This window comes from Mustelus asterias, chromosome 11 (genome assembly GCF_964213995.1).
Source record: "Mustelus asterias chromosome 11, sMusAst1.hap1.1, whole genome shotgun sequence".
Taxonomy (NCBI): domain Eukaryota; kingdom Metazoa; phylum Chordata; class Chondrichthyes; order Carcharhiniformes; family Triakidae; genus Mustelus; species Mustelus asterias.
The window spans coordinates 11,289,173-11,314,888 of record NC_135811.1 but is presented as its reverse complement, the minus strand read 5'-3'; the positions used below and the strand labels follow the sequence as shown (position 1 = coordinate 11,314,888).

The 25,716-nt window shown below is 43.8% G+C and overlaps 1 protein-coding gene and 1 pseudogene across 2 annotated transcripts in view; one reads left to right on the top strand and one right to left on the bottom strand.

Moving 5' to 3' along the window:
- Window positions 1-3,048: 3,048 nt before the first annotated feature.
- Window positions 3,049-25,716, top strand: part of wbp1la (WW domain binding protein 1-like a) — a 95,563-nt gene continuing 72,895 nt past the window's right edge. Inside the window, exon 1 of one of the 2 annotated variants that reach the window (XM_078223159.1) lies at window positions 3,049-3,275. In XM_078223159.1, the coding sequence (XP_078079285.1) occupies window positions 3,165-3,275 (111 nt within the window). In that variant the 5' untranslated portion in view covers window positions 3,049-3,164. The remainder of the gene's footprint in view (window positions 3,276-25,716) is intronic. The other variant, XM_078223161.1, reaches the window with a different exon arrangement.
- Window positions 23,499-23,713, bottom strand: LOC144501029 (U2 spliceosomal RNA; annotated as a pseudogene).

Below are 25,716 nucleotides of genomic sequence, written 5' to 3'. Positions count from 1 at the left end.
CAGGGTGGTGAAGTAGGCATTCGGCATGCTTGGTTTCATTGGTCAGAACATTGAATACAGGAGTTGGGACGTCTTGTTGAAGTTGTACAAGACATTGGTAAGGCCACACTTGGCATACTGTGTGCAGTTCTGGTCACCCTATTATAGAAAGGATATTATTAAACTAGAAAGAGTGCAGAAAAGATTTACCAGGATGCTACTGGGACTTGATCGTTTGGGTTATAAGAATAGGCTGGATAGACTGGGACTTTTTTCTCTGGAGCGTAGGAGGCTTAGTGGTGATCTTATAAAGGTCTATAAAATAACAAGGGGTGTGGAGAAGGTAAATAGTCAACATCCTTTCCCAAAGGTGGGGGAGTCTAAAACTAGAGGGCATAGGTTTAAGGTGAGAGGGGAGAGATAGAAAAGGGTCCAGAGGGGCATTTTCTTCACTCAGAGGGAGGTGAGTGTCTGGAGCAAGCTGTCAGAGTAGTAGAGGCGGGTACAATTTTGTCTTTGAAAAAGCAGTTACATGGGTAAGATGGGTATAGCGGGATATGGGCCAAACACGGGCAATTGGGGCTAACTTAGTGGTAAAAACTGGATGGCATGGACAAGTTGGGCCGAAGGGCCTGTTTTCATGCTATAAACCTTTATGACTCTATGACTCTACAACTGTGATCTTAATGAATAGGCTCGAGTGGGCAAATGGCCTACTGCTGCTCCTAATTCTTATGTTTTTTGTGTTCTGTAACAACAATTTGTCTTTATATAGTGCCTTTAATGTCCCATGATGCTTTGCAGCAACATGTTAAAACAAAATATGTCACTGAGCCACTCAGAAAGAAATTTTAGGGCAGGTGGCCAAAAGAATGATCAAAGAGTACGTTTTAAAGAGTGTCTTAAAAGGGAGAAGTAGTGATGCAGGGAATCTTAGAGCGGACATTCCAGAGTTAGGGCCCAGGCAATTGAATGTATGATTGTCAATGGTGGATTTATTTTACACGTCGGTTCCTAGTTTTTTTTCTAATATTACGTATTGTGCCAGTACAAAAGGTAACACGGACAGGGTGGAAAGGAGCAAAGACGGAATAATAAAAGCAAAATACTGAGGATCCGAGAGATCTGAAATAAAATCAGAAAGTGCTGGGAAAAAGCAGCAGTTCTGGCATCATCTGTGAAGAGAGAACACAGTTGATGTTGGAATTTCATAGACTGTCATATTGGATCAGATATGTTAACTGCGTTTCTCTCTCCACACATGCTGCCAAACTTGCTGAGTATTTTCCCCCAGCACTTTAATGTTTTTGTGAGCTATGACATCTTGGCAAGGCTATGCAATTGAGATAAAGATAAAGTCACCATAGTCCCAGATGACCATAGGGTGATCTCCACTTTGAGAGGAGATCACCACACCTCAGGTGATAGGCAAGGGTGAAAAGGCAGGCCTTCATGAATAACCTCAGCCGGTATGGGAATTGAATCCATGCTGTTGGCATCACTCACCAGCTGTCCAGCTAACTGAGCTAAACCGGCCCCTACATCTGATCAGTGGCTGCATTTGTTACTGATGCTATTGCTAATAATGCAAGATTCAAGTAATATCCCATCTCTGAAACTTGGTGATCGGTTATATCCAAACGGCATCCTTTTCAAAACCTGTGATAGGGTGATCCTGAAAATCGGGGAGTGACGAATTTGAATGCTGCTGGACTTTTCATAGAATCCTTACAATGCAGAAGGAGGCCATTCAGCCCATCAAGTCTGCACTGACCACAATTCCACCCAGGCCCTATCCTCATAACCCCATGCACCTACCCTAGCCAGTCCCCCTGACACTAAGGGGTAATTTAGCATGGCCAATCCACCTAACCTGCACATCTTTGGACTGTGGGGGGAAACTGGAGCACCTGGAGGAAACCCACGCAGATACAGGGAGAACATGCTACTCCACACAGACAGTGACCCAAGCCGGGAATCAAACCTGGGTCCCTGGCGCTGTGAGGTGGCAGTGCTAACCACTGTGTCGCCCCCATTTTCATTCCTGAAATAATGTAGTTTTGAATTGAGCAATGATTGAGAGCACACTCTACATATTACTTACAGAATAATGAAAAGCCTGGAGAGAGTGGACGTGGGGAAGATGTTTCCATGAGTTGGAGAGACTAGGATCTGGGGCACAGCCTCAGAATAAAGGGATGATCCTTCAGAACTGAGATGAGGAGGAACTTCTTCAGCCAGAGGATGGTGGATCTATGGAACTCATTGCCACAGAGGGCTGTGGAGGCCAGGTCATTGAGTGAATTCAGGACAGAGAGAGATAGGTTCTCAGTTGGTAAGGGGATCAAAGGTTACGGAGAAAAAAGCAGGAGAATGGGACTGAGAAACTTATCAGCCATGATTGAATGGTGGTGCAGACTGGTGGATGGGCCAAATGGCCTAATTCTGCTCCTACATCTTAAGGTTTTATTATCCTTGGAATAGAACTGGAAACCACACCAACCTGTAGGCTAGGCCAGATTGATTGCAAAGTCATGCACGTTAGGCCTCTTTTAGGGACATGCAGGTTAGGTGGATTGGCTGTGCTAAATTGACCCTTAGTGTCAGATGGGAGCGGCAGGGTAAGTACCTGAGGTTGCGGGGATAGGGTCTGGGTGTCAGCACAGGCTCAATGGGCTGAATGGCCTCCTTCTGCACTGTAGGGATTCAATGAAACGTGCAATCAGAATAAGGTTGGAAGTGGAAGGGGGAAGAGAGAAAAGCAATGGTCAGGAATTCTGTGTGAGGGGAATCCCCCATGTTTGCTGGATCAGAAGGCATAGACACACAGGGAGCTGAGAGGAAAGGCCAGGCGGGTGTACGATGGGCAAGCCGATGCTTTTCCTTCTTTGCAGAAAAACAAGGCTGTGCGCCTGGTCCCCACCCTGTGCAAACGCGAGGCTGGGACTGGCAGGCGGGGGCGCGTGACGCCAGGCGCTGGGGGATGAGGCTGAGTGACAGGCGCGCCGGCCAATGGGGAGTTGGGAAAGTTTTAAATGGGGACGCGGAGGCAGGCGGGCGGCCAATGGGGAGGAGGCGAAGGGGGCGGGACTCGGCGGGCAGCAGCAGCGGCGGCGCTGGAAGTCTCCCCGGAGCCGCCAGGCAGCAGCGGCCGGGAGAGCAGGCTGCGGGGCTGGGAGCTTGGCATGGAGCCGGCAGCCGCCGCTGCAAGGCGAGGCATGAACAGGATCCCGCTGAAAATGGTCGTGTTGCTGCCTCAGATCTTCCCTGTCAAAGTGGCCGGGGTGGAAGCCCAGGTAAGCGGAAACAAAGCGCTGGCCTTTTAAATGTGTTTTCATTTAAAACACCAAACAGCCTGGGCTACATTGTAACCACTTCAGGCCTGGGTTACATCCAGTGTTTGCTACATTTGCCTTCCTCCCTGGCCTCAATGCTCTATTTAAACTTCATATTTATCATATCAGATGGATTTTTAAAAAAAAGATGTGTAATTTATATTAGAGTTTCCTGGAGTTCTTCTGTCTGGTTAACATGTTGGACTGAAACACTAATAATTTCAATCATAAGCTGTCAATGTTTACAGCAAGCTTTTATTTCTGGGCAGTGTTTTAAGTTTTTGGTTTTGTTTTTGGTTTTATGGTGTCTGTTTGGGGCCAGTTGGTGATATGCCACATTCAGGGGGTTTTCAACCACTTTTTTTGGGGGGAAAAAAAATCTTGATCTTGGCTGCCACCCACTCTCCAGTGTCTAACTGGTGGAGTGGTACATCCCTAGGGTGGGGAGTGGGGGGTTGTTTTGGACCAGATGTTGAATTGAGTCTCCTGCCAGTTTCAATGGCACTTTGACAAAGAGCAGAGAAGTTCCCCTGTTGGCCTAACCAACTTCTCTCCTTCAGTGGTCATGCAAAGAGCATTCCTCTCATTTGTGCTTTGTGGGATCTTGCTGTGTGTAAAATGGCTGCTGCAGTTTACTCAGCGGGTTATTGGCCTCTGATGAATCGAACATTGCCTGTGATGTGGTTTGAGCTTTTTACTTTTCAGCCATCATAAGAAATAGGAGCAGGAGTCGACCATTTGGCCCCTCGAGCCTGCTCTGCCATTCAATAACAGCACGTTGACCTGATTGTGGCATTAACACCACTCGCCTGCACATAACCCTTAATGCAGGCTGGTGTGATGGGGAGTGGGATTTCAGAGAGTTGGCACAAACACAAGTGGACCGAGTAGCCTGTTTCAGTTCCTTTAATGGTTCCAGGATGAAATGGAGTCTTTCTTTCTTGTAAAAATGTTAAGTGGGCTGTAGTAACAAATATCACAGTATTAGTTTATAAGTTGAGAATCATAGAATCCCTACAGTGCAGAAGGTGGCCATTTGGTCCATCGAGTCTGTATCGAAAACAATCCCACCCAGGCCCTATTCTTGTAATCCCATTTATTTGTCCCAGTAATCTCCCTGACACTAAGGGGCAATTTGGCCAATCCACCTAATGCACATCTTTGGAGTGTGGGAGGAAACCGGAGCACCCGGAGGAAACCCAGGCAGACATGGGGAGAATGTGCAGACTCCACACGGACAGTGACCGGAGGCTGGAATCGTGAGGTAGCAGTGCTATAGCTGGAGGAATTTATTAAAAAAACAATCGCATTAAGGCATACCCTGAGTTTCTGGCACTGTTAGAACTGCTGAGTATGTGGAGGTGATTTTGGGCCGAGGAGATTATAATATTTAATTTGTTCCTCTTCCCCAATGGGTGATGTGACAGATGTTCACCAAAGATGCTCCATGCAGTGATGCTAATTTCTTTGTTTAAGGATTAATGATTGTGATATTAGATGTTGATGACTATAAATTCCAGAATACAATTCTATATAGCTTGATGTGGGTTTCAGACAAAGCTCGGCACAACATCGTGGGCCGAAGGGCCTGTTCTGTGCTGTACTGTTCTATGTTCTAATTGAGAATAATGGATACCTGACTATGATGGATACATGAATAATGATACCTGACCTTACCGGGTGGATTGAGATGATCATGAAGAATGACAGTGAAACTCAATTATGTTTGGAGTTGCATGAGAAGGTTACTGTCCTGAAATTCCTTGTTTATCTTTTGTAACATTCATTTCGCACTGAAACCCAATATGATGTTTTTCTTTGTTTTGGGGAGTTAAGACTGCGCGCAGCTATTGAGGTTTGTGATGCTTACTGTTCGTCCACACACAAAAGCATTGGTTGATAATTTTCGAAAATAATATGGGGAAAGAGTGGGGGAACAAGGGTTAGAGTAGATAGCTCCAGTTGAAAAGCTAGCACGTATAATGGGCCGAATGGGAGCCTGCGCGACTGTATTAAGAAAGTTGTTGAAAGTCTGAACTGTACAACAGTTGACTGGGAAACAGCACACTTGAAGATTTTTAGAAAATAACATTTTGGGTATATCAATTATTTGAGAAATGCCATGTTAATTGCTTTGGATGAGGAACAGGAAACTTTGGACCTATGGTTCTCAAACCTCATTGCCACTGGGGTTTTTCTTGGATTATAGCATAAAAGCAAATTATTGCAGATGCTGGAATCTGAAACCAAAAGAGAAAACGCTGGAAAATCTCAGCAGGTCTGGCAGCATCTGTAAGGAGACCCATTAAGGGTCATTTGGACTCTAAACATCAGCTGTTTTCTCTCCTGACAGATGCTGCCAGACCTGCTGAGATTTTCAAGCGTTTTCTCTTTTGGTTTCCTTGGATTATGTCTGGGTGTGTTCTGGTGCTTCCTATTTATTGCTGTGATTGGTCAGCAAGCCCATTCCCATTGTTCCATTGGACTACCAGGATGGTAGAAGGTGAACTGGATAAACCAGGCGGCACTGTGGTTAGCACTGCTGCCTCACAGCACCAGGGACCCAGGTTCAATTCTGGCCTCAGGTCACTGTCTGTATGGAGTTTGCACATTCTCCCCGTATCTGTGTGGGTTTCCTCCGGGTGCTTCAATTTCCTCCCACAGTCCAAAGATGTGCGGGTTAGGTTGATTGTCCATGCTAAATTGCCCCTTAGTGTCAGGGGGGATTAGCAGAGTAAATATGTGGGGTTACGGGAATAGGGCCTGGGTGGGAATGTGGTTGGTGCAGACTCGATGGGCCTCCTTCTGTACTGTCGGGATTCTTTGATTCTAACCCAGGTTTTTGTTTCATCTACCAATTTCTGTGTTCCTGTAAACGGCATAATAATTCCTGGGCAGGGATTTAATGGGGTTTTCCAGGTGACAGCATAAAAACAAGAGCATTGCTGACAAAAAACATGCTCTTATTTACGTTTTAAAAAATTCATTTATGGGAAGTAGGCGTTGCTGCTAGAACAGCATTTATTGCCATCCCTGGTTGTCCTTGAGAAGGATGTGGAGATGCCGGCGTTGGACTGGGGTAAACCTGTTGGACTTTAACCAGGTGTTGTTAAACTTCTTACTGTGTTTGCCCTTGAGAAGGCAGTGATAAGCTGCCTCCTTAAACTGCTGCAGTTCGTGAGGCCTAGGTACAGCCACAGTGCTGTTAGGGAGTGAGTTTCAGGATTTTGACCCAGCGACGATGAAGGAACGGCAATATATTTCCAAGTCAGGATGAGTGACTTGGAAGGAAACCTCCAGGTGATGATGTTCCCAAGCATCTGCTGCTCTTGTTCTAGATGGTGGTGGTTGTCGGTTTGGAGGGTGTTGCCTAAGGAACCTTGCTGCGTTGTGACAGTGCATCTTGTAGAGGGTACACACTGCTGCCACTGTTTGTCAATGGCGGAGGGAGTGGATGATTGTGGAAGAGGTAGCAATCAAGCAGGTTGCTTTGTCCTGGATGGTGTCAAGCTTCTTGTGTTGTTGGAACTGCACTCGTCCAGGCAAGTGGAGAGTATTCCATTACACGCATGACTTGTCCCTTGTAGATGGTGGACAGGCTTTGGGGAGTCAGGAGGTGAGATGCTCGCTGCAGGATTCCTAACCTCTGACCTGCTCTTGTAGTCGCAGTATTTATATGGCTAGTCCAGTTCATTTTCTGGTTCCAGGATGTTGATAATGGGGGATTCAATGATGCTAATGCCATTGAATGTTAAGGGGCAATGTTTAGATCCTCTCTTTGTTGGAGATGCCTGAAACTTGTGTGATGTGAATGTAACTTGCCGCTTGTCAGCCCAAGCCTGGATATTGTTCGGGTCTTGCTGCATTTGGACATGGACTGCTTCAGTATCTGGGGAGTCGTGAATGATACTGAACATTGAGCAGTCATCAGTGAACATCCCCACTTCTGACCTTAGGAATGTCAGTGATGAAGCATCTGAGGATGGTTGGGTCTTGGCCACTGCCCTGAGGAACTCCTACAGTGATGCCCTAAGCTGAGATAATTGACTTCCGATCACCACAACCAACTTTCTTTGTGCCAGGTATGACTCCAAACTGTGGAGAGTTTTCCCACTGATTCCCATTGACTACAGTTTTGCTAGGTCTCCTTGATGCCATACTCAGTCAAATGCTGCTTTGATGTCAAGGGCAGTCACTCTCCCCCCATGGCAGCATCCTGTTAGTGGTGACTCTCATTGTAGGTGACAGCCATTTGCTTGGTCATTCCTCAGGGCAATGCCTTGACCAATCAGTCAAGTTGCTTGGTTTAAATTTCAAACAGTGGTTGGCAGTTAATTGTCAGTCACCATCAACTGGTGCATTTTCCATGACATAACCTAGAATCCACTTGCGAACCAATCAGCAGTCTCTTCTCACCATGTAAATTGTTGTTCCCTTTACGTTTGGTATTCTTGCGAATTGTCCTAATGAGTACAAGATAAAAAACTTCCACAAAAAATGTCTATTTTTCAGAAATATTGAAATTGCCTTCTGCATTCTTGACTCTGTAAATTTCAAATCATACAAAACTCTGCTACCCATCTCCTAACTTGCACCCAATCTTAATCCTTCTCCCCCAGACACACCCTCAATCATCCCTGTGCTCACTGACCTTCACTGGCTCCTGTTTTTCAAATCGCTTTCTGGCCTCACCTTCCCTATCTTTAGTCTGCTTCAATCCTGCAACCAGCTGCAATTTTTGCACCCCTCTAACACTAGCCACTTGTTTATTCCCAATTATAATTGCTTCACCATTGGTGATAAGCTGTGGAATTCCCTTGCCAGACCTTTCCAGCTCTCTAACTCGCTTTCCTCCTTTAAGACACTCCTTAAAACCTACTTCTTTGACCAAACTGTTGGTCATCTGATCTAATATCTCCTCCTGTTGCTCGGTTTCATATTTTATTTCATAATGCTCCTGAGAAGCAGCACGGTGGCACACTGGTTAGCACTGCTGCCTCTCAGCGGCAGGGACCCGGGTTCAATTCCGGCCGCGGGTCACTGTCTGTGTGGAGTTTACACATTCTCTCTGTGCCTGCGTGGGTTTCGTCCGGGTGCTCCAGCTTCCTCCCACAGTCCAAAGATTTGCGGGTTAAGTGGATTGGCCATGCTAAATTGACCCGAGTGTCAGGGAGATTAGTAGGGTAAATGTGTGGGGTTATGGGAAGAGGGCCCGGGTGGGATTGTGGTCAGTGCAGACTCGATGGGCCGAATGGCCTCCTTCTGCACTTGAGGGATTCTATGGATAGATGCACTGTATTAAAAGAAACCAGGCAGCAAATGGATGAGTAGTAGGCTAAAGAGTATAGAAAAGTTAATTCTTGTGTTTATATCGTGTTCACAAGTTCAGGATGACCCAAAGTACTTTGCAGATATTAAAATGTGGCCTTTTCTGCATTGCAAGACAAACTGGCAGCCATTTTGTGCACAGCAAGGGCCCATAGAGAGCAGTGAGATAAATGTCCACAATGTAATGTTGGTTAAGAGATCATTTTATTAGCAGAATCCTAGGAGTATGATTAGGATTTTTGCTGTTCCCAAATAGCATTTCGTCTGGACTAAGGCATAAACATCCAGTATCAAATGTTACAGCAGCAGAACCGTGAATCTGATTTAACTGAGTAAAGAACAGTAAATGATATCAGGCAGACATGGAAAGATTACTAGTTTGGAGAAATGTGAAACAATAAACCTGGGTCGGGAAAATAAAGACAGAAATGCTACTTGAAAAGACTCCCTAAATTAAGGGGAAAAACTTTATATACGAGAAAACAATAGTATGAGGTTTAAGGTTTCATAACTAGGCAGAGTACGAAAGCAAATGGGCAGTGCCGAATCTCTACAGGTAGTTGTTTAGACTGTAATTAAAATATTTTGTTTTTCTGCTTCTGCAGGCCGAGCCTACATTAATAGATTATTTTACTAAGGGCGCACTTATATCTTCAGAATTTCAGCAGATTACTTTCAGGGGGCTGTCAAGACCAAGGTGAGGATGCAGAAGACCTTTATGGAGACAACATTAATGTGAGAGGCTTTAGTCATGAGGAAAGATAGAAAAATGGGGGAACCTTCCATTCGAACACAAAGAAAGTCTGATTGTGTTCTGAAGTTATGGGGGGGCGGGGGGTAAGGAATGTGCATAAGGTAACAAAGGTAAACCTATTTCCGCAGGTTGGTAAATCAGTAACACATTTGGACCATCAAAAAATGAAAAGGATATAGTATGGGAAATTTTTGTTTGAAGACAGTATGAAAAGAGAAGGGGATGAGGGATATGGGCCAAATGCGGGCAATTGAGATTAGCTTAGAGGTTTAAAAAAAAAGGGCAGCATGGATCGAAGGGCCTGTTTCCATGCTGTCAACCTCTGACTCTATGAATATTGTAAAGTGTGGAGAAAAGGCTGGGACTGAGTGGAGAGCTCTATCAGAGAGCCAGTACAGGCATGCTGGATCAAACATCCCCCTACTATGCTGTAGTAGTATGTGAAGCACAGGTGGCTAAGTGTCACAAAACACATGATGTATCACAAATCACATTGGAGCACAGTCACTGTAATGTAGGCAAACTGGGGAGGCAGTGGTGTAGTGGACTACTTACTAATTCAGGTAATGCTCCGGGGACCTGGGTTTGAATCCCACCATGGCAGATGGTAAAGTTGAAATTCAAATAAAGTTCTGAAATTAAAAGTGTAATGATGTCCATGAAACCATTGTCGATTGTCACAAAAACCCAGCTAGTTCATTAATATCCTTTAGGGAAGGAAATCTGTAATCCTTACATGGTCTGGCCTATATGTGACTCCAAACAGCAATGTGATTGACTCTTAATTGCCCTCAGGAATGGGCAATAAATGCTGACCCAGCCAGTAACGCCCACATCCCATAAATAAAAAAAACCAGCCAGTTTGCATGCCAATTTTCCACTGGAAGTACATTCTAGTCAGACAACTCACCATGGGCATCTATCTTTTGCTTAATAACCACAACCTATACTTGCTATCTGTCCCATGGGCTTGAGAATCAGTCCTGAAGTTACTTGAGGAGACCCTACAAGTAGATACAACCCACTGTCTTACCCTTGAATACTAGATCTGTAACCTCAGCGAATCTAGAAAATAGATTCGGCGTGATCTTGCCCCTTTTATTCGGACTGAGTACATTCCAGATGAGATCTCATTTGCTTCAAGTCTCAAAGATCCATTAACACGTATAGTTGATGACTTGATAATATGTGGTACATCAGGCAGAGTGTCAATGTCGCATATATTATTGAAATCTAAATAGACGATCCAAGGACTTCTAACTTCACATCACATACTAACATTGCTGTTGTCTGGCTGTTCTAGTCATAAAAACAAGCAAATTAGAATGCTTGAAACTCTTCCCTATTGATGCAAGTGTCTTCAGGGTTAGATGTCATATGGGGGAGGGGGGTCTCTCAGGCTATAATTTAAATGAAATAAAACTTGTCCTAACTTTGCAGTACCTGCTGGAGAAGATATATTTCAGGGTTGGCTCTGATAGTATAAAGTGTACTTGTTTTGTTTGCCACTCCTCTTCCTTTGCTTTCTCCCCCACTCCGCCTGTCTCCACATAAGAAAAGAATTGGTAAGTTAAATTATTTATCTACTATTCCATTAACATTTCCCAGCCCCTCATGTTGGAGTGCCATTCCACAGGCACTGTCAGCCCTCCAATACTTTAATTGCAAGGTGGACGTTCTTTAAACCTGGAAAGTAAGTGACAGTATTACAGGTAAGCGTCATACCAGTCCATTCTAGGGTGCTGGCTAGTGACCAGGAGCTGGAATGCTCACTGATAGACCCGTGAGTCCTCCTAACACGGCACAGAGCACAAATCAACACTCAAGAAGCTTGACACTATCCAGGACACAGCATCCGAATTGTTTGGCATCCGATTCTCACCATCACCAATACACACTGGCAGCAGTGTGTGCTATCTACAAGATGCATAATAACAACTTGTCAAGCCTCCTTCAACAGCACCTTCCAAGCCCATGACCGCCACCACCTAGATCGTGGACAGGCTTTGGGGAGTACAGTAGTGAGTTACTCTCTGCAGAATTTCCAGTCTCTGACCTGCTCTTGTAGCCACAGTATTTATATGATGGTGTTTTTAAGTTTCTGGTCAATGATAACTCAGGATGTTGATAGTGGGGGAACCAGTGATGGTAATATCATTGAATGTCAAGGGGCGATGGTTGGATTCTCTCTTGTTGGAGATGGTCATAGCCTGGTGACTGTATGGCACGGACATTACTTACCACTTATCAGCCCATACCTGAATGTTGTCCAGGTCTTGCTGCACATGGACATGGACTGTTTCAAGAGCTGAGGAGTCATGAGTGGCACTGTACATCATGCAATCATTAGTGAACATCTTCACCTCTGACCCAATGATAGACGGAAGGTCATTGATGAAGCAGCTGAAGATGGCTGGGCCTACCCTGAGGAACTTCCTCAGTGATGTCCTGGGACTGAGATGATTGACATCCAATAACCCCAACCATCTTCCTGGTTAACTCTAACCAGTGGAGAGAGCCTCCCCCAGTGTCAGTGAGCAGGTTATTGCTGAGTAAGTGCCGTTTGACAGCACCGCTGATGACCAAGAATAAGGGTGGTAATTGGTCAGGTTAGATTTGTTTTGCTTTCTGTGACATACCTGAGGAATTTTCTGTGCTGTCAGGTTCCAGTGTTGCTGGCATGGCTAGTCCTGGACCACTGTATTGCTGGGATATTGTCAAGGCCATAGTTTTTTGGTACCCAGTGCCTTAAGTTGTTTCCTGATATCATGTGTTGTGAACCAAATTGGCTGAAGACTGGCATCTGTGATTGGGTCCTCATGAGGAGGCAGAGATGGATCACCCCACTTGGTACTTCTGGGTGAAGATGGTTACAAATGCTTCAGCCTTATCTTTTTCACTGATGTGCTGGGCTCTCCCATCATTTAGGATGGTGGTTAATGTGGAGCTGTCTCCTCCGGTTAGTTGCTTAAATGTTCACTACCATTCACAACTGGATGTGGCGGTACTGAAGAGCTGTAACCTGATCCATTGGTTGTGGAATCACTTAGCTCCAACTATTACTTGCTGCTTCTGCTGTTTGGCACACAAATAGTCCTGTGTTGTAACTTCACCAGGTTGGCACCTCATTTTTAGGTATGTCTGGGGCTGCTCCTGGTATGATCACCTGTACTCTCAATGAACCAGGCTTGATGCCCCGGCTTGAGGGTAATGGTCGAGTGAGAGTATACTGGGCATGAGATTACAAATTGTGGTTGAGTACAATTCTATTGTTCTGACCCACAATGTCTCATGGATACCCAGTTTTGAGTTGCTGTTCGAAATTTAGCATGGTGATAGTGCCACACAACACGATGAAAGCTATCCTAATTGTCAAGGTGGAACTTTGTTTCAACAAGGACTATGTGATAGTCACTTCTACTAAAATAGTCATGGACAAACTTATCTGTGACAGCAATTGTTGAGGAGGAGGGCAAGTAGCTTTTCCTTCACTGGATTCTTCACCACCTGCCGCAGACCCAGTATAGCAGCTCCATCCTTTGGGATTTGGCCAGCTCAGTCTGTAGTGGTGCTACTGAGCTACCTGTGGTGATGAGCATTGAAGTCCCTCACCCAGAGTACATCCTCTGTCCCAGCCATCTTCAGTTCTGCTCCCAACTAGTGTTCCACATGGAAGGGGTGGGGGTGGTGGTGGTGGGGCGGGAGGGTGGAGGTTGAGAGAGACAGACTGTTGCTTGACTGGTCTGTGGGACTGAATATTTTCTTTCCAAAGAGGAAGAAAGCCAATCATCGCATTTTGGCCTCCTGACTTCTGGACCTCATTAATTTGTAAGCAGCTTTGATTACCTGGGTTTCAACAGAGTCCTTGAAGTGGACAGGCAAAGTTAGCAGCCAAATACCATAGCAATGATCCAGGCTTCAGACTGCCTGAGAAAATAGTAATGATCTATCAGCATTATTTTTACTTCATCCGATCCTCTATATTCCTTCATGGGCACAGTATCAAGAAGGTGGGCAGCTTTTTGTGAGGAAATGAAAAGGGTGACCGAGCTAAGTGAAGAACATAAGAACTAGGGACAGGAGTAGGCAATTCAGCCCCTCGAGCCTGCTCCGCTATTCAGTACAGTCATAGCTGACCTCATTTCAGCCTCAACTCCACTTTCCGGCCCATTCACCATAACCCTTCAACCCATTACTAATAACAAATCTGTCCTAAATTTACTCTCTGTCCTGGCATCCACCATGCTCTGGGTAGTGGGAATTCCACCGACTCACGACCCTTAGAGATGAGGAGAAATTACTTCTCTCAATTTTGAATCTGCTACCCCTTATCCTAAACCTATGACCCTTTGTTCCAGATTGCCCCATAAGAGGAAGTATCTGTTCTACGTCTATACCTTTTATCATCTTATGTACCTCAATTAGATCTCCTCTCATTCTTCTAAACCCCAGAGAGTACAAACCTAAACTGCTCAATCTATCTCCGTAAAACAAACCCCTCATCTCTGGAGCCAAACTAGTGAACCTCCTCTGGACTGCCTCTAATGCCACTTCATCCTTTCTCAAATAAGGGGACCAAAACCATGCAAAGTACTGCAGTCTCACCAATGCCTTGTATAGCTGCAGCAACACTTCCTTACTTTTATGCTCTATTCTTTTAGCTATAAATGCCAAAATTCCATTTGCTTTCCTATTTTCTGGTGTTGCATACCCGTTTTCTGTGACTCGTGCACAAGGGTACCCAGATCCCTCTGCACCGAAGCACCCCAAAGTCTCTCCCATTTAGATAATTTGCCTTTCCATTTTTCTGACCAAAATGGATAACCTCACGCTTATCCATGTTAAACTCCATCTGCACATTTTGACCCATTCACCTAACCTATCCATATGTAAACCTCTTATTTCCTCATTGCAACTTACTATCCCACCTATTTTATAGTCACCTGCATTTAGTTCTGGTACCTTCCAGCCCAGTATCCAAGAAAGGTCTTGACCTGACTCCCATCACTGTGGCACTCTGCATCAAAGCTGCTGTGCTTTATTTTTTAAGAGAAGGAAAATTTATGTTCAGGCCACTTGTTTACAGTGACTTAATAAATCAAATTGTGTTTTTATTGCATGGGATTCTAGAACTCTCTGTCCCTGATGTCAGTGTTCTGCAATTCCAGCTGTTTCTCGATGTACAAAACAAACTAGTTGCTTTTCTAGTTTTCATTTGTGTTGCACTGCATGGAAGTCTGGACATTTCCCAATAATTTGAGGTTCATATCCTGTGATCCCCAAATCACCACCCTGGTATACAGAATGCCAAAGGCTTTAGTAATGCGCGTTTGTAGCTACCTTCAAATAAACATTGGTTAGATACATACACAACAATTTCGTAACACTTCAGATTTGTTTTCTTGTATCCAGTGAATTTCGTGTGTGCTACGCGTTATCTAAATGATTCAAGTCCAACAATGGAGACTTTGTGTACTTGTGCTTCCCTTGGACCACTCCTTGATAACTGGCTGGATCTTGAAGCGTCAACTTCAGAGTGAAATACTGCACTTCCAAAAAAAATAACTTTGAACTAACTACAACTACTGCTGGAGTGATGCTTGAATTTTGTTGCTGATGTAGGGACGTTGCGTTAGAATTTTAACTTGTCGCTTGGGTGTACGGGTGATCTGGTGAACCTGCCATCCATTACAGAAATCCCCTGAGCTTGATATGTCTGGCACATTCTGTAATGGGCAGCCAGTCACTGTTTTAGCGCTGGTCAGCATGTTGATATCGTAACCTATTATTTAATGTGTTGATGGTTTAGGCTTGTGTGTTTGTCTCCTTGTACTGTTCGTTCAGCTGTCCCTTCACATCATCTGTGCCTAACAGCTGCTTGCTTCTATCCCAACGTTCCGAAATATCTGCATAGCAGTGATATGAAATTAATCTCAATCCCAATAATTAGATTTGAAAGTATATGCCCTGCCTGCAATACTCCCCTCCCCATCGAGCAGGCACTGACTTATCATTGCTGTAGGAAAGATTTTTTGAGGTAGATTGTGTGTGATTGAGTCTACAAAATCAATACAATTTGTTCAAAAAATCTATTTTTCCAAAGATGAGTTTCACAGTAGTATTCAATAGAAACATTATTTCATTTATTAAGTTAACCACAGTTATCTAATTATTGGTCTATTGTGGCTCAGCTGGTAACACTCTTGTCTCTGAGTCAGAAGGTTGAGAGTTTGAGTCCCTCTCCAGGACTTGAGCACAAACGTCTAGGCAAATACTTCAGTGCCATATTTAGACCATTGGAGGTGCTGTCCTTCAGATAAAATGCCTCTCGGGTGAGGCAAATGATCCCATGAAAGAACCAGAAACCTTCACCTGATATTCTAGCTAATTTTTATCACTCAGTCATTAATACGTTGTTGCTTGTGGGAACTTGCCGTGATCAAATTGACTGCTGCATTTTTCACACTGCAACAGAGACTATATTTGAAAAGTACTTCATTGGTTGTGAGGTGCTTTGGGGCATCTTGAAGCCTTGGGAACTATTTGCGAGTTCTTTCTTTAGCCATTTCAAATAAAGCAAATGAAAATTTTAAGAAGTTTTGTTTGACTTCTGTAACTAATCCTGGCAATTTCCCAGTCAATGTTTAGAAATGCAGGGTCAACTAGCCAACTTTCATTGGCCAAATTTTGGAACTGATCAGCTTTGGAAGAGTGTCTGTCTGATTCTCTGGTCTATCAAGTGATCAAGAATTTTGCACCAAAGTTTCTAACAATACAAAACTAAGTAGAATGTTAACTGAGAAAAGAGAAACACATGGGTTCAGTAAGCAGATAATAAGGTGGTCAAAGGATTATAATGTGGAGAACTGTGAGGTTATTCCTTGGCAATAAGAATAGTACAGCAGAATTTTTTTAAAAAGGCATGAAATATCGATGTTTAGAGATATGGGCATACTTCTACAAGGAAAGGTGTACAGATGCAGCAAGCAATTGGGAAGAAAAATGACATGTTGGGTTTTCTTGCAAGGAGATTGGAGTTCAAGAACAAGGACACCTTGCTTCAGTTGTACAGGGCTTTAGTAAGATCACACCTGGTTTTATGAAGGGGAGGTTGTGCCTCACTAACTTGATCAAGTTTTTCGAGGAAGTGACGAAGATGATTGATATGGGTAGGGCAGTGGATGTTGTCTACATGGACTTTAGTAAGGCCTTTGGCAAGGTCCCTCATGGCAGACTGGTACAGAAGGTGAAGTCACACGGGATCAGAGGTGAGCTGGCAAGATGGATACAGAACTGGCTCTGTCAAAGAAGACCGAGGGTAGCAGTGGAAGAGTGTGTTTCTGAATGGAGGGCTGTGACAAGTGGCGTTCCTCAGGCTTCAGTGCTGGGACTTTTTTATATAAATGATTTGGAGGAAAATGTAACTGGATTGATTAGTAAGTTTGCGGACGACACAAAGGTTGGTGGAATTGCGTATAGCGATGAGGACCGTCAGAGGATACAGCAGGCTATAGATTGGTTGGAGTCTTGGACAGAGAGATGGCAGATAGTGTATAATCCGGACAAATGTGAGGTAATGCATTTTGGAAGGTCTAATACAGATAGGAAGTATACAGTAAATGGCAGAACCCTTAAGGGTATTAATAGGCAGAGGGATCTGGGTGTCCAGGTATACAGGTCACTGAAAATGGCAATGCAGGTGGAAAAGGTAGTCAAGAAGGCATACGGCATGCTTGCCTTCATCGACTGGGGCATTGAGTTTAAAACTTGGCAAGTTATGTTGCAGCTTTATAGAATCTTAGTTAGGCCACACTTGGAATATAGTGTCGCCACACTACCAGAAAGATGTGGAGGCTTTGGAGAGGGTACAGAAAAGATTTACCAGGATGTTGCCTGGTATGGAGGGCATTAGCTATGAGGAAAGGTTGGAGGAACTTGGTTTGTTCTCATTGGAACGGCAGAGGTTGAGGGGTGACCTGATAGAAGTTTACAAGATTATGAGAGGCAAGGACAGAGTGGATAGTCAAAAGCTTTTTCCCAGGGTGGAAGAGTCAATTACTAGGGGCACAGGTTTAAGGTGCTCGGGGCAAGGTCTAAAGGAGATGTACGAGGCAAGTTTTTTTTACACAGGGTGATGGGTGCCTGGAATTCACCACGGGGTAGGTAGTGGAAGCAGATGCGATAGTGACTCTTAAGGTCCATCTTGACAAATACATGAATAGGATGGGAATAGAGGGATATGGTTCCCGGAGGGGTAGGGGGTTTTAGTTCAGTCGGGCAGCATGGTCGGTGCGGGCTTGGAGAGCCGAAGGGCCTGTTGCTGTGCTGTTTCTTTGTTCTTTGTTGTAAAGTACTGTACAGAATTTTGGTCTCCATATCTAAGGATGGATGTTCTTGTCTTGAAGATAGTAGTGCAGAGGGTTACTGGATTGGTTCCTGGGGGAGAGGGTTGTCTTATGAGAGGTTGAGTAAACTGTGCATATACTCTTTAAAGTAAAGAAGGGCGAGAGGTGATTGGATTGAAACATACAAGACTCTGAAGGGATTTCACAGGATAGACTCTGAGAGGTTGTTTTTACTGGCTGGGAAATCTAGAACACATGGGCACATTCTCAGGGTAAGGGGGGCAATCATTTAGGACTGAGGTGAGGAGAAATTTCTTCACTCGGGTTTTGAATCTTTGGCATTGTCTACCGCAGAGGGTTGTGGTATTCAGGACAGAGCAATAGGTTTTTGCTATCAGGAATCCAGAGGTGGGGGGGACAGGCAGGGAAATGGAGCTGATGCAGAAGATCAGCTCTGAAATTGGGAATAGTGGAGCAGGCTCAAGGGGCCATATGGTCTACTCTCCCCCCCCCCCCCCCCCCCCATTATCTTTTTTATGTTCTTGTGACACATTCCTTCAATTGGAGATATGATCCTTTTTTAATTTGTTTTTTGTGAAATCATGGATTTCAGGAGTTTTAGAACACCCGTCACATGCCACCTTTGGGTTATAGTTTCATGGCTGCCAGGTCTCTCAAACCTACATGCAAAAGTTAAAGTTTATTTATTAGTCACAAGTAAGGCTTACATTAACACTGTAATGAAGTTACTATGAAATTCCCTAGCCGCCACATTCCGGCGCCTGTTCAGGCCAATGCACCTAACCAGCACATCTTTCCGACTCTGAGAGGAAACCCACGCAGACACGGGGAGAACGTGCAAACTCCGCATAGACAGTGACCCAAGTCGGGAATCGAACCTGGGTCCCTGGCGCTGTGAGGCAGCAGTGCTAACCACTGTGCCACCGTGCCGCCCCATTCTTGAATGAGTTTGTGCGTTAGCAGGCTATGTTTTCATAAGGGTAGTTGCAGTTGAATTCAATCCAGTCCTCTCCTGTCATCCCATTTGCACGGTTTCCCATCAGAGCCACTGAATAATGGTCACAAGTGAGACCCCAAATTGTGAGCCGTTCTTTGTAGAGTTCAATTCCTCTTCCCCCCCCAACCCCCCAATTTTATAATTAGAACTCCGATATTGTTTAAAAAGCTTTTAGATGTTTGCTGACTGCTTGCGAATACATGTTTTTGTGGGAGAACATATCTATAATCAAGAATTAACCTTTAATTACTCTTACTGTGAACAGTTTTTAGATTTCCCCTCTGTTGCACCCACACAATGAGCTACTTTTTGCAAAACAAACCTGTTTCCTCCATGTGTTATAGGGTCTTGTTCAGTGCAAATTTTCAGAGCTTGCATTGCTGTTGCAGTTATGAGACTCAACAAAAATACAGCACAGAAGGAGATTACCGTGCATATCTCCAGGACTAACTCCTCGATTGGAACAATTTACTTTTTCTATGTCCCTTTTATATTTCTTTTCAAATGTCAGTCCAATTTTATTTTAAACTAAGCTGTAGGAACTGTCTCAATAGCGAGCTGCAGTTCAGCATTCCACGTCCTAATAATGTTTAAAATTTAAAAAATATTAACTTTCCTCTTCATTCTTCTCTTGGTAATTCTCAGTTAATTCTTCTTTCTCTCCCCAATTTGGTCAATATTGATTTTTGATTTGATTTATTGTCACATGTATAAGTATAGAGTGAAAAGTATTGTTTCTTGCACACTATACAGACAAAGCATACCATACATAGAGGAGAAAAGGAGAGGGTGCAGAAAGTAGTGTTACAGTCACAGCTAGAGTGTAGAGAAAGATCAACTTAATATAAGGGTAGGTCCATTCAAAAGTCTGATGACAGCAGGGAAGAAGCTATTCTTGAGTCATTTGGTACGTGACCTCAGACTTTTGTACCTTTTTCCTGAAGGAAGAAGGTGGAAGAGAGTATGCCGGGGTGCGTGGGATCCTTGATTATGCTGGCTGCTTTTCCCAGGCAGCGGGAAGTGTAGACAGAGTCAATGGATGGGAGGCTGGTTTGTGTGATGGACTGGGCTTCATTCATGACCTTTTGTAGTTTCTTGCAGTCTTGGACAGAGCAGGAGCCCCATACCAAGCTGTGATACACGAAAAAGATCTTTCACTATTTACCCTTTTGAACTTTTAAGTTCCTAATGTAAGATTGAAAGGTGTGGATTAAATAAGGATGCTCTGCTTGGATTTCTGTAAAGTGGGTTGTGTTTGATTAGTTGATTTGAAATCTTTTTGAAAATTAGCTTGTATAGATAAGAGGAATAGAGTGAATATTGTACATGTTGATGTTGATAAGGTATTTGATGAAGAGGCTTGTCATGATAATATAGCTATATATCATTAAGGGGATACATCAGGAAGCAATTAAAGATCTTGCATGTATATGGAACCTTTCACATCTTCAGGGCATCCAAAAAGGAAGTGAATAGAATATTTACCAATTGAAATCATTGTTGTAATGTTGTAATTTATGCACAGCAAGGTCCAACAAGCAGCAGTGAGATTACTGACCAGATAACCTGTATTAGTAATGTTGGTTGAGGGTTCAGTGTTGGTGTGGGCATCAAGTGGACTCGCCTTGTCTTTGAGATTGTGTTATGGAATCTGTTGCGCACACTTGAGAAGGCAGATGGGGTCTCAGTTTACTGTCTCATGCCAATTCTGACAGGACAATGCTTCTTCAGTGCCCTGTGAAGTATAAACCCAGCGCTTCAGTATCTGGTATGTTGGGGGTTCAGGGCAGGCGGGTGGGGGGGGGGGGGGGGGGGGGCTTTCCTACTATGAGTTGGAGAGATCTGTGACAATTCTTCAGTGTTGTAGCTTCAAAACACGATTGAAGTAGCAGTTTTGCATTTTATTGTTCTTTCCTATGTGGCTTGTCTGATTTACATATGAAGGAGTTTATATGGGTGTACCAGAGTGTTTGTGACAGGAAACAGTAATGCACAAAATGTTTTGTTCTGAAAAGCCATGAACACAATGAAGCTCTAAGTCAGTTGCCCGCACCATCATGCGGTTCAGCTTTTTTATTGCACATTTTCAGAGCACTGGTTTCACTGCATTTTCCCCGATACGCTTCACTGTCACTTCTCCAGGTGTCAGGATCAACCAGAAGTATGTAGGTAGATAATTCTGACGATTCAGCAGTTTTGCAGAGGGTGGGGGAGGGAGTTGGGTGGATCACCTCTTTCTTCTTATCTAATCCGTTCCAAAGGAATAAATTCTAATTGAAACAAATCTGTTGGGAAATGTTGCAGAAGCCATATTGGTGTTGGCAGTCAAGCATGCCCATCAACCAAAGTTACAAGCAAGCTAGCCAATTAGAATGACTAAAATTGCTAGTAAAGTTTTGAAAGATTGAAGGAAAAGCATAGATGTAAGATGCTGGATTTAAATGTATTACTGAGTGTACTGTGAGACAAGTACAGTGGGTGTTAAGCTTCTCTGTGGGGGAATTTTACAGAGCAGATTTTTCTTTAGCAATCATACTTTGTCGTCATGTCTAAGATTTAATTTGATTTATTATTGTCACATGTGTTAGTACACAGTGAAAAGTATTGTTTCTTCCACGCTATACAGACAAAGCATACCGTTCATAGAGAAGGAAACAAGAGAGTGCAGAATGTAGTGTTACAGTTATAGCTAGAGCGTAGAGAAGAATCAACTTAATGCGAGGTAGGTCCATTCAAAAGTCTGATGGCAGCAGGGAAGAAGCTGTGCTTGAGTCGGTTGGTATGTGACCTCAGACTTTCGTATCTTTTTCCTGACGGAAGAAGGTGGAGGAGTCAGCTGTGAGAAGTGTACAACTCCTGTGAGCCAACACCTGCAGTTCTTTGCATGTTGTGAACAAAATAGTGTCATTTGACTCTGAATTATTCTTCAAAAATAGACCGTCAAACCAGGTACCACATGCTCCTCATGTCGTCTTGCTTATGCTAAAGGTTTGCACGTACAACACCATCGGGCCTTTGTGTTCAGGTTAAAATGGACGCGTGGAGCTACTTACAAGCAAGATGATTATACAGAAGTGAATGCTAACGGCAGTGCAATGCTTGGCTTCTGCACACTATTCAGAACAGAAGAATCTGCAATCTTTTGCAGCAAATTTTGACTGAGTCTTGGAAGGATATTAAATGAGAGATTGATCTTGTTTCAAGCTCCTCTTGGCCTCCTCTCATGGTTCAGGCTGTGTGAAGGAGGGAACTGGGGACCATGACGCTCTACAATTTTGTTGTCTTTACTTTTATGCGAGAGTGGACTCATTTGTTAATCACCTGAAAGCTTTGCAATAGGCAATTGAAATATGAACCATTTCTACCATTAATGTATAAGCAGTAATCTCTGGCCATCTGTTTGCTTTTGGTGCCTGACTCTTCATCAAGCAAAGGTCCTCTGGTGGCACAGTCATTTGAAATGAAATATTTAACTTGTAAGCCAGGGGCAACGTTCTTTCAGCGTGGCGTAATTTAAAACCTACAAAAAAAAGACCCATTCTGATCTTTGAAACAAAGTGTGTGTATTGGGATGATACCTTGACAGGATCTTTGGGAGTACCAGTTGTCCAAAGTTCTGGTGCCGTATCCTAACTTGCACCAAGTTCTGTGTGCCGATTTCTTCTGCCCTCACTGACCTACATTTGTGCCCAGACTGGAACAGATTTGATTTTAAAATTTTCATTCTGATTTTTGAATCTCTCTATAGCCTTGTCCCTTTCAGTCTCTTTACTCTCTGACAACCCTCTGAGATCTCTGCACTCCTCCAATCTTGGCCTCGTGCATGTCCTTGATTTTCATTACTCTGCCATTGGCAGCTGTGCCTTAAGTTGTATAGTCCCTAAGCTCCAAAATTCCCTCCCTCTCCCCACTCTTCCCATCTCTCCTTTAAGACACACCTAACAGTTGTTTTTTAGTTATTTATTAGTGTCACAAATAGGCTTACATTAACACTGCAATTAAGTTACTGTGAAAATTCCCTTGTTGCTACACACTGACGCCTGTTCGGGTACACTGAGGGAGAATTTAGCATGGCCAATGCACCTAATCTGAATGTCTTTTTTGGACTATGGGAGGAAATTGGAGCACCAAAGATGTGTGGGTAAGGTTGATTGGCTATGTTAAGATTGCTCCTTAGTGTCCTGAGATGCGTAGGTTAGAGGAATTAGCAGGTAAATGTGGAGGGATATGGGGGTAGGGACTGGGTAAGATTGTGGTCGGTGCAGACTCGATGGGCCAGATGGCCTCTTTCTGCACTGTAGGGTTTCTATGATTCTACCTGGAGGAAACACACGCAGACGCAGGGAGAATGTGCAAACTCCTCACAGACAATTACCCAAGCCGGGAATTGAACCCAGATCCCTGGTGCTGTGAGGCAACAGTACTAACCACTGTGCCACCAAACCTAGCTCTTTGACCAGGTATTTAATCTTTACCTATCCTAAGGTCTCATTATATGTCTCTGTATCAAATTTTGCTGCAACTGTGACTTTGGCTTGGGATGTTTTATTACATTAAAGATGCAGTGTAAATGCTCATTATGGTTTCAAAGTATATGTTTCTGATATCTGTTTTTTTTTAATACTTTTCCAATTCAATCAAATCAAATCCAATTCAGAGTCTCAACAAGTTGAGACATTTCAGATCCAGGCTGACAAGACAGGGCGAGCGACCAAACCACCCTGTCCTGGGCCTGATCTACATGAGCCAAGCTGATTGGAGAAGGGGGAGGTTCCTCCTCCAAGACTTGAGCTCATCTGCATCCTAGCCAAAAGGCCGAGATGCCGCTTTAAAAAATTGCTTCATATGAAACATATGAAGCTTCAGTGTAACCTAATGACCTCGACCAAGTGCGGCCGACCATGGGCTGCCGACCATACTACACTTGATCTTAGCCAAAAGGCCGAGAAGCGATGATATCTGTTACCTAGCCTCAAGTTGTATAGGCCCTAAGCTCTGAAATTCCCTCCCTATACTTCTCCCTACTCTTCCTACCTCTCCTCCTTTAAGGCACTCCTTACAACCTAACTCTTTGACCAGGTATTTAATCTTCATCTTACTTAATGTAATAAATGTAGTTCACAGACATTAGTGTGATTGAAATTCCCTACTGCCTGTTCTGAATGGGAATAATATGGACTCATAACAGACCTATTATGGACTGTAGATTTCCATTCATGTGACCCAAACACTCTAACCCCTGTCACTTGACTGAATCCTGTTTATTTATAAATCACTAGCTGGCTAATTCAAAATTAATTGCCCTGATTTTCAGGAACTCTGGAAAATATTTCCTGGAATTTCAAGTGCTGTATTCCATGGCCTCTGGGTGGTTCTCATCTGCTAATTTAGTTTAAGTGAAATGTAATTTACACTAACTACATGCAGGAGTCTCACACAAAGCTAAGGGATTGACCAAGGATTAACTAAGACAACCCTGCAATTTGAAACGGTAACCAGTAAACTTTGGGAGTCGAGCACTGTGCTATGGTTGCTGCTTCATTGTTGCTCTAGATGTTGCATACTTTACTTCGGTTAAATTGTATCACGGCAGCTAAATGATGAACAATTTGTGACATTGCAACAGTTTCTAGATAGAAAGTGCTGCATTTATATAGTGCCTTTCACAACCGCAGCACGCCCCAAGCACTTTACAGCCAATGAAATACTTTTGAAGTACAAAGGGAAAATGCAGGAAATTCTCAGATAGAGAGAACAGAGTTATTGTTTCGGGTCCGAACTTTCTTGTCACAACTGGAAGTTCTGGTTGTATCACAGCTTGAAATGGTTCCTGCTCTGCCCAAGACCGCAAGAAACTACGAAAGGTCGTGAATGGAGCCCAAACCATCACGCAAACCAGCCTCCCGCCCATTGACTCTGTCTATATTTCCCGCTGTTTCGGCAAAGAAGCCAGCACAATTAAGGACCCCACGCACCCCGGACGTACTTTCTTCCACCCTCTTCCGTCGGGGAAAAAAGATACTAAAGTCTGAGATCACGTAACAACCGACTCAAGAACAGCTTCTTCCCTGCTGCCATTAGACTTTTGAACGGACTTACCTTGCATTAAGTTGATCTTTCTCGACACTCTAGCAATGAATAACACTATATTCTGCACTCTCTCCTTTCCTTCTCTATGAATGGTATGTTTTGTCTGTATAGCGCGCAAGAAACAATACTTTTCACTGTATACTAATACATGTGACAATAAATCAAATCAAGACATTGCAGATGTCATGCAGGGTGGTGGAAGCGGATTCGATTGAGTCTTTTAAGAGACTTTTGGATAGGTTCATGGAGGTTAGTAAGATAGAGGGTTATAGATGAGCCTAGAAGGTAAGGAAATTGTTCGGCGCAACTTGTGGGCCGAAGGGCCTGTTTGTGCTGTAGCTTTTCTATGTTCTAGATGTATAACATAATTTAACCAAGCACTGTACAAATAGGTGCATGGGAGGAAGTGGCAGAGGAAGACCACAAAAGAAAGCCTGTGATAGGTTGGAAGGCAATTTAATGAACAGCAGAAACATTATCACCGTCTTAAAAAAAAAAAGGATCAGTAGCCATGGTTTGAGATTGTTGAACTTTATGTTGAGTCTGAATAGTTGTAAGAGTCCTAATTGAAAGATGAGCTCCTTTTGAAGCGTAGTTGCTGTTGTAAAGTAGGAAACACAGCCAGTTTTGTGCAAAGCCAGGTCCTGAAAACAATGACCAAGTAATCTGGTTTAGTGACATCAGTTGAAGTATAACCATTGGACAAGGCAGTAGAAACATTAGATTCTTACAATGGTTACAGCAGAGAAGCAATGTTTGCGTTTGCCCCAACTGTTAGCAAGAACAGTTCGGGAAGTCCCAGTCCCTCATACTCTTCCCTGTGCGGGAAGTCCCAGTCCCTCACACTCTTCCCTGTGCGGGAAGTCC